Genomic DNA, 16,207 nt, shown 5'->3' on the forward strand with positions numbered 1-16,207 from the left:
GTGCTCCCTTGGATAGTCACAAAGATACTAACACATTCCTAGCTTCCTGGAAGAAATTAAAGTCATTGAAAGAAGAAAATATGAACAAAGTTCAGAAACTGGTATTATGAAAGACTTCTAAGCAAAGTCAACAGAAGTTAAACACACGGAATTTTTGCAAGGCTGCTTATCTATGGGTTTCAAAGCAAATGCTGTCAAGAAACACACTTTGTCTATTATGCACTTAATCAGCTACAAAAAAAAAAAAAACCAAAAACTTTACTGGCTGTGCTAGCCACTGACATGATTCCATATTCCCGAGGGCAACGTCTTTGTTGTTCACATTCTTTGGAGCCTTAGTTATTTTTTTACGGCACTGAGATACCCATTCATGCTGCTGGGGTCAGTCTCTCTGTACTTTTACTTCCAAATCTTGCTTCTTAATCAATATGACTTCGACTAGGAGAGATTTGGAAATATATGCAATATCCATGGAATGAGAATACCCAAACCTTCCACCCGGATAAGGTCGTCATCAGACTTCTATCCAAATCGGAAGCACTCCAGGGAAGTTGAACGGCATGAATTGACCAGTAGAAGAGCTATGGAAATCTGTCTACCAATGACTGGTGGAAATTAAAGTAACCTCATAGTGCGTTGCCACTTTGCATTCTAGGGGGAAAAAACCTTAAAAACCTCAGTGACAAGCCATTGCAAAGGCTGAAGCAAGAGGAGCAGACCCAGTTGTGGATGTTCCTGTGCTATCAATCAGATAGGTGGCAACATCGAAGACAAAATGAACAAATATGAGGAAATTTGCAGAACAGCAACTTAGCCATCAGTACATGTTTTCTCTGAAGTGCCCTGAGAACACATCCAGTCGTGAACAGATTGCTACAAGCTGTGACTCCGTAATGTCTTTCCTTATGGACTCTCAGGCTGTGTCTAAATAGCTAGTTAGTGCACAGCAAGCTGGGCAGAGAATGTTCAGTGTGTGAGACTGACAGATGCTAACTGACCATGTCGATCCCGTTTTGCTGTGTATCAGAAGTTCCCTAGCGCATGGCAACAGGATTCATATGTTCAATTAATGTGTGGCAGGCCTGGCTTGCTGCATGTTAACTAGCTGTGTAGATAAGCCCAGAATCTGTATATAGTTCATCTTTCTTTCTCTTGGAGATGGTACTCACAGCTATTAACATCACACTGTTATATGTCTTAACAATCTAGAAGAAGGAAAGCTATATTCTTATCTGGGAATTTTCTTTTTAAGCAACTTCATGTCTGACCTATCCTAAAAGGAGAAAGCTGGATGAGGTTAAAATAGTTTAAGTCTCTGAAGTTTGATTGAAGGCTTTGTTTCAAATGAGTAATACTGTTAAGTTTAGAGTGTGTACTGCTTTGATATTTGTTGTTTCTGGGGCCTGGTCTACACTACGCGTTTAAACCGAATTTAGCAGTGTTAAACCGATTTAACCCTGCACCCGTCCACACAACGAGGCCCTTTATATCGATATAAAGGGCTCTTTAAACTGGTTTCTGTACTCCTCCCCGACAAGAGGAGTAGCGCTGAAATCGGTATTGCCATGTCAGATTAGGGTTAGTGTGGCCGCAAATCGATGGTATTGGCCTCCGGGCGGTATCCCACAGTGCACCATTGTGACCGCTCTGGAAAGCAATCTGAACTCGGATGCACTGGCCAGGTAGACAGGAAAAGCCCTGCGAACTTTTGAATTTAATTTCCTGTTTGCCCAGCATGGAGCTCTGATCAGCACGGGTGGCGATGCAGTCCCAAATCCAAAAAGAGCTCCAGCATGGACCGTATGGGAGATACTGGATCTAATCGCTGTATGGGGAGACAAATCTGTTTTATCAGAGCTCCGTTACAGAAGACGAAATGCCAAAGCATTTGAAAAAATCTCCAGGCTATGATAGACAGAGGCCACAGCACAGTGCTCTGTGACAAGCGTAACGGAAAGCCAAAGAATCAAATGGACGCTCATGGAGGGAGGGAGAGGGTACTGAGGACTCTAGCTATCCCACAGTCCCCGCAGTCTCCAAAAAGCGTTTGCATTCTTGGCTGAGCTCCCAATGCCTGAAGGGTCAAAAACATTTTCCCGGGCGTCTGCCAGGGCAGTCCAGGGAAAAAGGGCGCAAAATGATTGTCTGCTGTTGCTTTCACGGAGGAAGGATTGAGTGACGACATTTACCCAGTATCACCCGCGACACTGTTTTTGCATTGGGATCTCAACCCAGAATTCTAATGGGCGGGGGAGACTGCGGGAACTATGGGATAGCTACGGGATAGCTACCCACAGTGCAACACTCCGTAAATCGATGCTAGCCTCGGTACATAGACGCACACCGCCGAATTAATATGTTTAGTGTGGCCGCGTGCACTCAACTTTATACAATCTGTTTTACAAAACCAGTTTATGTAAAATCGGAGTAATCCTGTAGTGTAGACATATCCTGGGTAAGGTTTCTGAGCAAGGGATGTCTCCTCTTTCTAAGCCCTTCGTAGGGTCAAAGCATTTGCCTGAGTTCAAATTGCTAAGGAAGAAGAGGATACACACTTTTAAGATTGCTGAATATTAGGGGTCTAAACATCAGAATACTCAAGAAACAATGCTTCATCCCTACTCCCCCCCCAACATCACTCAGGTATAAAAATTGTGCAAATAGGAGATTCATGTGATGTTTCTGTAGCTGCTTCAGCCAAACAGAATCCAGCTTACTTTAACAATATTGTGTTGGTTTTTCAGAGCAAACAGGAGTAAAAAAAAAAAAGTATAAACTTTCTCAGAAAACTAAGTGGCTTTGACACTGAATACTTACTGGCTGCACATCCATTGAGTAACATACTGCAGTTTTAACACTTGTTTCTAACCATAAATCACATTTAACCATAAGATCATTCAGATTTTATATTTCCTAATAGTCTAGACCCTCAAGTTTTAGTAGAATGCATAATAAAATGTTTTGAGTTGTGACTCTATAGACCTCTTGTCTTTTATTTAAGAAATCTTAGATTATGTAAATTAAAATCAAAATACTGGAAAGACCGTAAATCTCTGTATTTTAATTATCCACAAGAGAGGGTGTCAAAAATTCAGTGTTTTATTACAAAATGCTTGCAAATTTATTGATGCAGGAATAGTTTTTTGTCATTAACTTTGTTAAAAGTATCATAGCTTAAATAAAATGATATAGCAAATGATTCTGCTTATGGGTTTTTTTTCCTTGTTTTGTTTTTTGTTTGACCACTAGATGGAGAACTGTACTGAGAAAAAGTTCGTATGCTGCATTTTTTTTTTCTTCCTTTTAAATGCATGCTTGACTATAAAATTGTAAATTATAGGGATGAAGACAACTGCCTGGCTTGTATACATTATTGCCTTGTCTTCTAGATCTCATTATTGTCAGACTTTAGACAAAGTTCAAATTAATTTCTTTGCTTTTTGTTTCAATTTTTCCTTGTTTATATGTCCCATTGCCACCTTAAAGGGGATGCTGTCAGTGTTTTTAATGCCAATAATGTACCTTTTAAAAAGAATATAAATGCCATGCAGAATCCTGCTACTGCAATGTTAAGGTTTACACTTTAATCACACCAAGATGTTCAGCATTTTAATTTCCATAGCAATTTTAATTCTTTTGCTATATTATCCTTTAAATGTCACAAGATATATATGAATATAACATGTATTTTATAGATAAAAGTCAATTCTTGTGCGTATGGTGTTTGCCAAACAGTATGTCATGTTTGTGTCTTGTTTATGTAATGAAAAACCCTACTGTAATTCTTTCTTAACTCTTCCCCTTTCTAAGTTGTTCTTAGCTTCTGGACATTTTGCATTGTAGCCTAGCATCTCCCACAATTCTGTGGTGTGTGGCGCTGTTCCCTTCTCTGACGTTATAGAGTTTAGCTTTGCAGAGTAGCCCCTACACAGCAGTTAGTCATGGTTTGTTTTGATCCTGCTTGATTCCTTTGCCAGTTTAAGGCAAATACGTACTAGCCAAATCCCAGCATGAGACAGCAATTCCCCTTTACATTTCCTTTGATGTGAATGGGAATACTCTGATGAGGGGAGGAGGCATTTAAGTGGAAAAGCATTTAAATAACTACAAAATGCAACAACCAAAAAATACCCTCACAGAAATACCAAGACTACATGCTGCGGTGGCATCCTTAGTGAAAGATATGATGATACCATCATACAGGGATTTCTTGTCCAAAGGCACAACACTCTTTGGAGCAATTTTGAGGCTTCCTCAGCCACTGTCAGAGCATCCTTAGCCACTACATGCTTTGCAAGAGCTACAGTGTTCTGATTGGATGACCTAAAGCCCCTGAACAACAGGGACCATCCTAGCTTCATGTCAACCCTTAAAAATAACCTTAGCAACCACTTTTGCCATAGACGCCTTAATGGACACACTGGGGTTCTCAGCCAGCGCTATGGCATCTAGTTCAACATCCAAGTGCACCACATATGTCTACACTGCATTGTAAACATGTCCTGTGCTTTTCTAAGTTCACAGGCTCTGTCTCCTACCTGGAGAGATACTGGATAAGATAATGGCAGACAGTACTTCCAAACTGAAACAGTCTCTCCCTTCTGCACACATTGCCAAAAGAAGGGGGACTACAAGTCCAGCAGTAGGCAGAGAGACTCCTTTTGTAAATCCTCATCTCAGAATTACCAGAGGAAGGATGGCAGGTATATCCGAAGAGAACACCGGAACCATGGAAAACGCAGCAAAACCAGACGGGGTAGCCAGACTTCACACTTCTCCAAATCTTATTGTGATTATGAAAAACTATGCCTCTGGCCTAGTCTGAGTCTAGGAGGCATAATATCCCACTTCTCAAATGAATGTTCCCTCTTTACAATGGGCAAGTATGTGAAAGTAGGAGTGAATTTTGGTAAATTCTCTCAAACTAAGGCCCCCTCTACTCTCAGTTTATCCAGTTATCCATCTGTAGCAACCGTACAAAACACGAGTTGGTGCTGAACACGGTCTCTCACCTTCTGGATATAGGAGAAGTAGAACTGGTTCCCTTGGAAAAAAGGTTATTAGTTTGTGATGAACAGGAAAAGATCCCTGATCCTTTCCACAAAGAAAGCTTTTATGGGAGTGCATGTGGATCCATCAGTAGCCAAAGCCTATCCCTCACTGGACACATTTGAGAAATTACAGAAATTGACATCCAGGCTCACAAGGAATCGAAGACTGTCCGTATCCCAATGTCTCTGGCTCAAAGGCCTGCAGGTTTCATTTATTGGTGTTACACTTGGGGAAAAATTCCACATTAGGTGGCTTGCAACTTCTGCTGAAGGTGGGGACCACTCACCATAAGGCATTCAAGATCAGGTGCCAGTCCCTTCCCTCAGATGGCGGACAAATCCAGGGAATGTCCACAGGGGCTTTCCAGTTTGCTCTGCAGAGTTCCCAATACTCACAATAGAGGTCAGCCTACTGGTATAGGAACACAGAACAGCGCAAAGCATATAGAGCTCCTTAGACAGGAACAAGAGCATCAACTCCTTGGAGCTCAGAGCAGTGAAGCTAGCCCTCCAAAAATTCATGAACCATCTCCAGGGTACTCAAATCTTTGTTCAGTCACACAACACCTCAGTGGTGGTGGTGTACCTCAGCAGCCAAGGGGGAATTTGAAGCACAGTCCTGTACTTGAAAGTGATGGCAATTAGTGGAATGGGCAGAGGGGAATATGGCTTTTCATAAGAGCAATACAGACAATGGGAGAACTCAACCGTAAGGCAGACTGCGTCAGGAGACACTCAGTCAATAACTCAGAATAGTGTCTGAATCAGGAAGTCTTCAACCTGATTTCACAGAAAATCACCCTCCCTGGCAGATGGTGTTTGCGCCACTTACATGACCAGAAAGTTGCCACGTTATTTTACCAGGGAAGCAGATTCAGGTCGCTGGGGACAGATGTATTTCCACTCAGGTGACTGAAGGGCTTGCTTTATGCATTCCCACCACTTCACCTTGTAGGAAGGTGATTCAAAAGATAAGTCATAAGGAAGCAAAGGTAATAGTTTTTCTGTGTTTTTATAGTTAGTATAGTTAATTTAGTTATTCTCCCCCACCCCACCCCCTCCACCACCCAAAGTTGCGGGGTGTGGGTGTGTGTGGAGAGTTCTCGCTCTGAAGAGAGACTATGCTAAGACTTCGAAGGTTCAAGAACTGTCTTCTGCCCTGGTTGCTTTTCTGCCAGTGACAAACACTAGTTCTGCCTTTACTGCCTTGGGGAGGATTATATAGCTACCACCTGCAGTATCTGCTGCTCCTTCTCTCCCTGAACTTGTGAGAGACAAGAGCGCCATCTGCAGAAGCATTTCATGGAGCAGGCTATGAAATCCCATTTGGATTCAGGCTGGGGAGACCTCCCTATTAGAACTACCTAAAACAGTGAGCAGTGTCCCTCTGAGCACAAGCTCCAGAGTTGGGGCAAAAACTCTTAAGCCAAAGAAACTGTCTCATGAGAGTAGGGGATGTGAATGTAGGCATGAGAACAGATCTCTGTCCAAATCTTTCTAAGAGAAATGATCTCTCCCTGTCTCGGTCAAAGTTTGGTGAGCCCTCACATGTGGGTTGCAAAGAATTAAGGCTACATAAACCTTCTGTCCAAGAAGGAAAGGCAGTGGGGGAGGTTTAGGTTGGATATTAGGATAAAACTTTTTCACTAGGAGGATGGTGAAGAACTGGAATGGGTTACCTAGGGAGATGGTGGAATCTTCCTTAGAGGTTTTTAAGGTCAGGCTTGACAGAGCCCTGGCTTGGATGATTTAGTTGGGGATTGGTCCTGCTTTGAACAGGTGGTTGGACTAGATGACCTCCTGAGGTCCCTTCCAACCCTGATATTCTATGATTCTATGAAAAAAGAAGAATCCGATGGTACTGGTACTGGCTTCGCCCTAGGAACTTAAGGAGTGGTACCCAACAATTCCATCTGTGACTTCAGTGCTCAGATCCTATCTGACGGCTCCAAAGCAGTATATGCGGAAACCTCTGAACACCGGACCATCAGATTACTTGGATCCACCTAGTCATCTGAAGGAGCACCCCACACTACAGGGAGGTCCAAAATCACCACCTTGCTGGAGAGTACCATTGTTTTGTCCTACCCACAGTTTCCCCTGCTATCAGGTCTGGTTCTTTTTAGAAATATCCCTACGCTTGTGGAAACCACCTTGAGGGGAAGAATACCATCCCCTACCACAGCCGTAATTAACATCCTCCTGCTAGTTGTTCTGTCAGTGCCACTTGTAGAACCAGGAGCCTATCATCTCACCAAATGAATCTGATGCTCCTGCTGAGACTTCCCTCTCCAAAGGAAACAAGCCTGGTCGGAAACCCAGGAGGGTAGTGGACCCTACCCATCTCCTTCCAAATGTGGTTATGCAGGGGATTGTTGATAGGTAATGTCTTGAGGTCCTCCTTCAATCAATCCCTACTGGTTTTACTGGGGTCTGTAGGATCTATACCAATGGTTCTCAACTGGTGGCCCAATCAGCACACAGCTGCGGCCCATGTGACATCCTCAGGGCCATACAGGTAGTGTGTATAGATATATATTGTGTGGCTGCAGCCCACATAACACAGAAATCGCTGCATATTTGGCCCACAATGGTAAATAGGTTGAGAATCACTGATCTGTACAGTAGAAGCCTGGGATCCCTGAGGGAATTGCATTGATCCTCCTCTGCTAGCCAAATACCAGCCAGTTCTATCAGAATTTGCAGAGAAGGAAGAGATCGAGCCGGTTCTGACTGGCGTGGCATATTGTTTTCCTCTCCAGATGAGGCAATTGCTCCTTCATAATCCTGTTCACCTGTCGACCACAGACTGTACCCACTGTTGCAGAGAGTGGCGTCACATACCTCTCGAAGAGGTCAAAGACACATAATAGGCCTGTTGGACATCCTCCAGCCCTCTGGCCCTTTGAGGGTGGCCCTTCTAGTTAATCAAGCCAAACTGGAACCTATTAGATTGGTGTGGCACACCCATGGCTCTTGTGTCCCTACATGAAAAAGAGCTGGCATAAGGTATTTCATACTAGCTAAAGGGGCTGAGTTCTTACTCACCCATCTGGCACCCAACTCCTGAGTAGTGCAAGTGGCTACAGAAAGATCCAGGGCACAATACTTCAAGACTACACTAACTGATAAGTTGCTAAACACCCCTGCCTTTTGGATAGGAAGGTATTCTCATTGGCTAGTCTCCAATTGAGAGTTGCTAACTACCAGGCATTGTTAGCAAAATATGATTTCTTTTAATTACACCAGATTTACAGAGTTTAAAGACAAACTTTGGCAGGAAGACCGGGCCCAGTTCAAGCCTGCAAGTGGCCAGACATCACTTCAAGTGGCAGTTGCCACATCTAATATTGCCTCTAGAGCCATTGCAGTAGCTACAGTCATGAGGCGTATGTCATGGTCACAATATTTGGGATTCCCCAGAGAAGTCCAGAGTACCATCTAGGACCTTCCATTTGAGTCTAACCTTTTTAATGCAAAGACTGATTGCATACTCTAAAAGACTCCAAAACAACCTTACGTTCCTTAGGGATTTATACCTCTGTCCTAAAGAGGAAACATCATAAGCAACCCCATAGACCCAGACCACCTCCTTAAGCATTCTATCATCAGTGGTTATATGAACTCCTAGGTAAGAGGCAAAGGATTCAAAACCCCACATATACGGCTTCCTGTGCTTCTACAACCACTGCACAACCTCAACCACCACCCAAGGGATCACAATCACTCAAGATTTCTCAGATCAGACTGGCTTGCTAGACCTGTGGTCAGACTAGTCTTTCCTAAGTCACTTTTGCTCAAAGCCCTAACTACCCACCCCTCTGAATGGTTAAGTTGCACCATTTTTAAATCAAAACATGCTGCTTGATCAGTTTCCTGTTTTCAGACAAGTCTTGGTATTAGCTGCTCTATCCATGCAGCAACCACATGGCATGTTCTATAATGTAAAGGTGGTTCAAACGAGCCCAGAATTTTTCATATCAAAAGTGATTTGTCGTTTCATGTTTCCTGGGAAGTAATCTTCCCACCAATGTGTCCAAAGCCACAGCATCCTGCTGAAAAGCTGCGGCATAATCTGGATGTACATGAGTTGCCTCAAGCACACTAATGGACAAGATGATCAGGTTCCTTGTTTATGTCCTGTCCCCTGAAGTGCCAAGGACTTCCAGCATCAAGATGGATTGTTATGTTTTGTGGAGGCATATAAATTGTTGGGCGAACCTATCCCTGAAGGAATCGGAGCCCACTTTACAAGATCACTAGCTACATTGTGGGCAGAAAAAGTGTAGGAATAAAGAATGTAGGCCATACTTGCATAATGGGAGACTGTATCCTGGGAAGCAGTGACTCTGAAAGACTTGGGGGACATGGTGGATAATCAGCTGAATGTGATCTCCCAGTGCAATGCTGTGGCCAAAAAGGCTGTGTGAGATCATTGGATGCGCGAACAGGGGAGTAGGAGTAGAGAAGTTGTTTTCCCTCTGTATTTGGCACTGGTGCAACTGATCCTGGAATACTGTCGAAATCCTGTGTCCGTAGTTTGTGAAGGATGATGATAAATCGGAGAGAGTTCAGAGAAGAGTCATAAGAACAATTAAAGGATTAGAAAGCCTCATAGTGATAGACTGAAGGCATTTACTTTCAAGGGGAGATTTGTCTACTTCAATCTGTTTCTTTATCCAATCTTACTTAATGTTCACTGCTTGCTGCTTCTCATGTGTCTCATAATTGTGGAAGATGTTGAGCTGCAGAATGGAAAATTTCTTACCTGGTAAATTCCTTTCTGCTAGCAGCATCTCCCACATTTCTACCCTCCTCGGTGTGACTTCAGTAGTCAAGGGACAATATTTATTTATGTGTATGGGTTGTGAGCCAATTAACCTACTGTGCATAGGGCCTAGCTGGCATTGATATTATTGTTGCCAATCATACTGTGATGGTTTCTACACAGCTTTGGGAATTACTCTTGTGGTAGAAAGCTGGAGAAACGGGTATGTGGCCAGCATAGTCTATGCTGCAATGCTGAACCGCCTCTGGAATTGCAGGGGGGAGGGGAACAGCCCCACATGTCACAGATTTGTAGGAGAGACTGCTAGCAGAAAAGAAATAATCAGGTAAGAAACTTTCCACGACTGAACAGTTGATTAGTAAATTATGAATATAAACACTGACATCTTCAGGGATAATGCATTGGATTTATTTCTGTTGAAGAGTATATTTTCTAAACCAAACTACTTAAGTGACGTATCCCATTTTTAAGGAAGAATTATGTATTTAGTAACTCAAGTATTTGTAATTATTGTTTTGTTTCTAAATCATATCACATTTCCATAATATCTTCTATAGGTTCTGCTCTCTAATTCTTTTAACACAAACATAGCTTTAACAAGTCTGCATAGAAGGCAATTACTATCTCCAATATTTTTAGTGATACCCCTTTTATATTTTTGGCGACAGCATCACTTCAAGATCATGTCTAATTTATTTGCAAGCAGTGTTCTAAATTCTTCATTGCATAGCTGTGTTCTAAGCAAGCTGTCTGTTTTATATTTTTGCCGGGTATTAGAATTCCATGATGATTTAATTTTTTTCCAAGGTGCTGAGCACCTGCAGTTCCCGTTGACTTCAGTGAGATTTATTTGTGCTCAGCACTTCTAAAAATCATGCCAACAGCATATTACATGTGCTGATAGTAAATCTTTCTATTGCTGTTTGCCTGTGTCCTTAAACTCCCAAGATTTTCTATAATCCATCTAAGATGAACTTGATTGCCTTCTAGTGAGAATAAATTTAAAAAGTGATTATGTATCTGTACTGTATTTGTCATTCAGTGTATATACAGCATATTTGGATTTTAGTGAAGCATTTGATACTTGTTAGACTATAGATCAGGGATCGGCAACCTTTGGCACATGGCTCGCCAGGATAAGCACCCTGCAGTGTCTGCAGGTTCGGCTGATCGTGGCTCCCACTGGCCGTGGTTCGCCGCTCCAGGCCAGTGGGGGCGGCGAGAAGCGGCGCAGGCCGAGGGATGTGCTGGCCACCGCTTCCCGCCACCCCCATTGGCCTGGAGTGGCGAACTGTGGCCAGTGGGAGCCACGATCCCACTGATATAGATATTCAGGCCTGCCTGTAAAGGCCTATACTTTAAGAACTTACGTGTATTTTTATCACTTAGCTAGTTACAGAGGTATAAAACAAAGAATCAAAATCATATGTCTGCCTGTGTATGGGCCTTCTCTCACTAGGATAGTCTGAGGCCTTGTTCTTAGGCTAAGGCCTTTGGCTAAGCAGCTGGGGCAGCCATAAGCTGGAAAGCACATGGTCACATCCTCGCATTCCAAACCAGTCACATTGAAATAATGTGGTATTGGGCTGTTAGGAAGACGATCCTGTCCTGATGGTGCCCATCACCACCAGATAAAGAAACAGATCTTAAGATGGTTAAAGAAAACTTAGTTTGATAGCATCCTGTTGGGCAGAAATCACTTACCAGTGGTTGTGGTTGTGAAACCCTCATTTCTGTATTGTTTTATCTTTATGGCCTCTACTTTTCTATTGTTAATCTATCTAGTTCTCTAATTGTTTCTGTCTGCTGTTTAATTTTGCTAGATGTAAGTTAATTAGGGTTTTGGCATATAATTGGTTAGAGAATTATGTTACTATATGTTAGGATTGGTTAGCTAAATTTCAGTAAAATGATTGGTTTTAAGGTATAGCTGAGAATTTTACTATATAAACTGGGGTCAAACAGGAAGTGGAGGGAATGGAAATTGGAATCATGTTTGCTAAGGGTGGGGGGAACGGGGAACAGGGACACAGGCAAGGCTCTGCGGCGTCAGAGCTGGGAAGGGGCACATGAGGTAAATGCTCTGCAGTGTAAGAGCTGGGAATGGCGCACTGAGGAACAGACTCTATTGGCCTATCGAGATAAGCCCGACTTGATGTGAAGGGCTTCAGAATATGCTTGTTTGGAAACTAACGTCACATTGTCTGTACGTCAGACTTCTGGTATTTTGCTGTCTGCGTGACAAGAACCAGGAAAGTGGGAGGGTGAAGGGAAAGCCCTCTAACAGTACTGTTTAATGAAATCATAATATCTCAAAAATAAATCGGTTTATCTTGGGTAGAAACGTGGATTTGAGTGTCTTATTACAGTCTGAATATAGTCTAAAAGACCCACAACATAGATGCAGCTGGCCCGGTTCAGCTGACTTGGGCTCACAGGGCTTGCATTCCAGGGCTATAAAATTGCATTGTAGACATCTGGGCTTGGGCTGGAGCCCAGGCTCCAGCACAGTCCTCTGTTGCGGGTTTTCAGATTCCAGGCTCCAGCCTGAGCCCAAATATCTATACTGCAGATTAATAGCCCCTCAGCCTGAGCCTGAGTCAGTTGACCTGGGCCAGCCATGAGTCTTTTATTGCGGTGTAGAAATATCTTTAATGACTCATTAGATAAAAGATAATGATAAATGGTAATGTATCAAAATTGGTGGAAGTGCCATAAAATGTGGTTGTACTCCTGTAAACTGACTATAAAAATGTAATTGTGGGGCCCCTATTTACCTTCAAAATCAGGGCTCTAAGAGAGAACCATGTGATCCAATGTCACCAAGTCACACCTCAATGCACAACCTTGACTCAGTCATCCAATGTAATATTGTTTAATAATTAAGTTATAATAGCATTTCCACATTATGAACCAGAGAGAAAACACGTTTTATTACATATTCAAAATTTCTTCACTTACTATAAGCACAAAGTTCTGCTGTTTACTACAAGGCACTATGAGGAAGTATGGCCTAAAGGTCTCAGAATAGTTGTGTTATAATTCCAGTGCTGCCACTGGCCTGTTTTGTGATCGTGGGCAAATCACTTTGCCTTTGTGCCACATTTTCCCCTTTAAGTAAAATGAGGTTAATGATACTGACCTCCTTATAAAGCTCTTGAGATCAACTGATGAAAAACTTAGGTAAAAAAATGTATTCCGCAGCCATTGACTCCATCTCTTGGTTAATTTTTGCCACAGAACAGTGCCCTTGTGGTATTGAAAAATAACTTGAAAAATTTGAACTGACTGTAGAACAATGCAATGTTGTTTTCCTGAGTCTGCAAATCGCCTGAACAGTGTGATAGATGTGAATTTTCAATCATCTCAATTGATTGTTAACTTTGGAGTGTGAAGATGACCATTTCATTGTTAACGTTAACTATTTTAGTGTTGATCGTTCTGGCAGTTGCATGCAGCTGATGCATTTATACAGCAATCCCAAACTCCCACCTTTGCTTCCCCAGGTGCCAAAAGCCCAAATGTCCCCTACTCAGCTGCCAAAACCTCCAGCTTCCCATGACAACTTTTATGATGCATTTATTCCTTGTCAGGACAGAAATCTGTGGCATATTGAAAACTGAAAATGTGGGGACAGCATAAAAGGTAGAATTTAATATAAAAATAAACAACATAATGGCTGTTGTCTTAGTCTTTTTCATATTTAAAGCATTAAAAGCCTCCTTTTAATTGAAATGAAGACAGAATTTTCTAGTCTGTTGCACCAGATGACTGAAGAATCCTGGTCCAGCGTGCTGTTAGAGTACTTTGAGCAGGGGCTACATTATTAAAAAAAAAATCTAAAGTACTATAACATAATAAACAAAACCATATAAAAATTTTGTTGTTAATTCATATATTAATACAGTTTCATGTTTATACTGATAATTATATGACAGAATAACCAGTTGCCAGATTTGAGTTCAGATTATGTATTGCAATGTGATTTTCAGTTCTTGGTTCTGTGTGTTGAGTGACAGTACTGTTAGACTGAAAATGAACGGGTTACATAGATTATTGGAGTGTTAATGTGGGTGAGTGTAGCCATGATAGCTAGCTGATGCTTGAAGATCACTATATTGTATAAGGTGTGAATATTGTTTTAGTCTATGCTTTGCTTTTTATTGTTTGCATTCTAAGGAAATGCACCTGAGCAATAGTACCTCTAATAGTATGTCTACACTTTTGTGATAAACCTGCAGCACTGAGTCTCAGAGCCTGGTTCAGCTGACTCTGGCTTGCGGGACTTGAGCTGCAGAACTATAAAATTGCAATGTAGATATTCAGACTTGGGTTGGAACTTGGACTCTGAGATCCTGTCCCCTCACTGGGTATCAGAGCCTGGGCTCCAACCTGAGACTTCAACATCTACACTGCAATTTTATAGCCCCACAGTCCAAGCCCCGTGAGCCCAAGCTGTATGACTTGGGCCTGCTGTGGCCCTGCTTGGGAGTCTTTTATCATGGTCTAGACATACCCCTAGTCAAGGATTTTTGTGGGGGCTTATGTAGAAGGCAAAAACTAAATAGAACTCCATGGCTACTTGTGATATTCTGAGTTTTTAAATGCTGATAAGCAGCCACAGCGTTACATATTGTGAGATAAGAATACAAAGAATTATATATAACCTTAAAGTTGTGCATGGGTTATATTCAGGTAAGTTTGATAGTAAGATAATAGTGTACAGTGTAACCTGAATTTGTCTGAAGCACCAACTTTTTGCTATTACCGCTGTTTCAGTTTTAATATATCTTGTAACTTCAAATGATTCTGAAAAAAAATTCTATAAAAATGACTCTGTTCCTAAGCATTGTTTTAATTTTTAAAACTTTTTTCCAGGATGCAAGCTGCTATATAAACAAGATTTTGCAAGACGGTTAGGATTGAGATGTGTTACTTGTAATTACTGCTCACAGCTCTGTAAAAAGGGAGCTACTAAGGAACTTGATGGTGTAATAAGAGATTTCTGCAGTGAAGAGTGCTGTAAAAAATTTCAAGACTGGTACTTCAAGGCAAGTAATTTAGAATTTTTGCCAAGAGCTCCAAAGTGTAAAAAGACAAAATGCACTTGAGGATATGTTCAAGGACTGTCTAGGAAATATGGCTTACTTCAGCACATCATTTGCAACACAATAATCAAATGTTCTTTCCATCATTTGAGTTTTCTCATAACTTAGAGCAGCATTTCTACCTGTCTGTAACCCAAGTTTCCCTTGCCAAGTGGTTTACTAAAAAAAACTAATAAAGAACTGCAATATGTTTGTTACTTTACAGTTGCAAAAAAAGCTGCTTCGTCCACAATTGATAGAAATACTTTAGCCAATCAAAAATTATTTTAACTTATATTCAAAATGTTGGTAAAAAACCAAACCCCATTAATAGTAGCTGACTGGTACCTCAAATAGACTGATGATAGAATAGGTTAACGGAGTTCTTTCTCTTTGTTCCTGTTTTTGCCTGTCCCCTTCTTCCCCTGTTTGTGAACTTCAGAGGCTTTAATTGTTCAGTATTTCCCAGTGCAAAGGATGCCAAAGTGGAAAAATGAGACCAAATGGATTTTTTATAGAAGTGTAAAGCAAATGTGATGACTTCTTTTTTTAATTCCCTGGACGTTTAACTACTTTGTCGTGCATAACCAGCCAAGATTATGCCTTAAGAGCTTTTGGAAAAGACGTTAAAGTGCAATTGGACTGGGTTTAACCTGCCATTGGTACCATGGATAAAATATTTGATCTTTGGTGTGAATAGCCTGGAAAACTACTTTAATATACCAAAACAAGAGCTACACTTGTGGATACAATGCAAAAAACAAAGGATTACAAAATTCATCACCTTTCCAAAACTGCCTACACAGCCTGGAAGTAAGGCAATAAAAAGCATGAAATATTAGAGGTCCGGGTACAGTCCAGTTATCCAAGATAAGTGTTCCAAATAGAACCAAATCTGAAGAGATATTTGATATTTTTGACTGGCAGTTTCCAGAGGTTTTACAGCCAAATGTGTACAGTCTTTATTTAGAATAAATGCCACTGCAGGCTACAGTGTTGATGTTTTTCCTGTGCTGTCTCATGTAAAAGATTGAGGCTAAAAACTGGCTGCAGGTTTAAAAAAAGTCACTACAGACATTATTTAATACATTATATTAATTGGATGAAGAAGTTTTTAAACGGATTGTAAGGAACTGAAATTTATCCCATATATAAGAAATGCCTACTCATATGAAAATCTATTACAGCCCTGCTATACTTGAACCAATCTCTTGGTTGGGCATTCACCTGAGTGGCTTAAAATATCCAAACTTCCATGGAGATGGGATTCTGATTTGGGT

General features: G+C 41.4%; 1 protein-coding gene across 16 annotated transcripts in view; it reads left to right on the plus strand.

Annotated features, from left to right (window-relative positions):
* Positions 1–16,207, plus strand: part of ZMYM2 (zinc finger MYM-type containing 2) — a 227,519-nt gene that overhangs the window by 135,617 nt on the left and 75,695 nt on the right. For all 16 annotated transcript variants that reach the window (XR_005600151.1, XM_039543409.1, XM_039543495.1 and 13 more), the window contains one exon: positions 14,719–14,891. Coding sequence is in view for 15 of the 16 variants with exons in the window: in XM_039543409.1 (XP_039399343.1) it covers positions 14,719–14,891 (173 nt within the window). In the remaining variant the exon portion in view is untranslated. The remainder of the gene's footprint in view (positions 1–14,718; positions 14,892–16,207) is intronic.

Source organism: Mauremys reevesii, linkage group 1, assembly GCF_016161935.1.
Source record: "Mauremys reevesii isolate NIE-2019 linkage group 1, ASM1616193v1, whole genome shotgun sequence".
NCBI lineage: Eukaryota > Metazoa > Chordata > Testudines > Geoemydidae > Mauremys > Mauremys reevesii.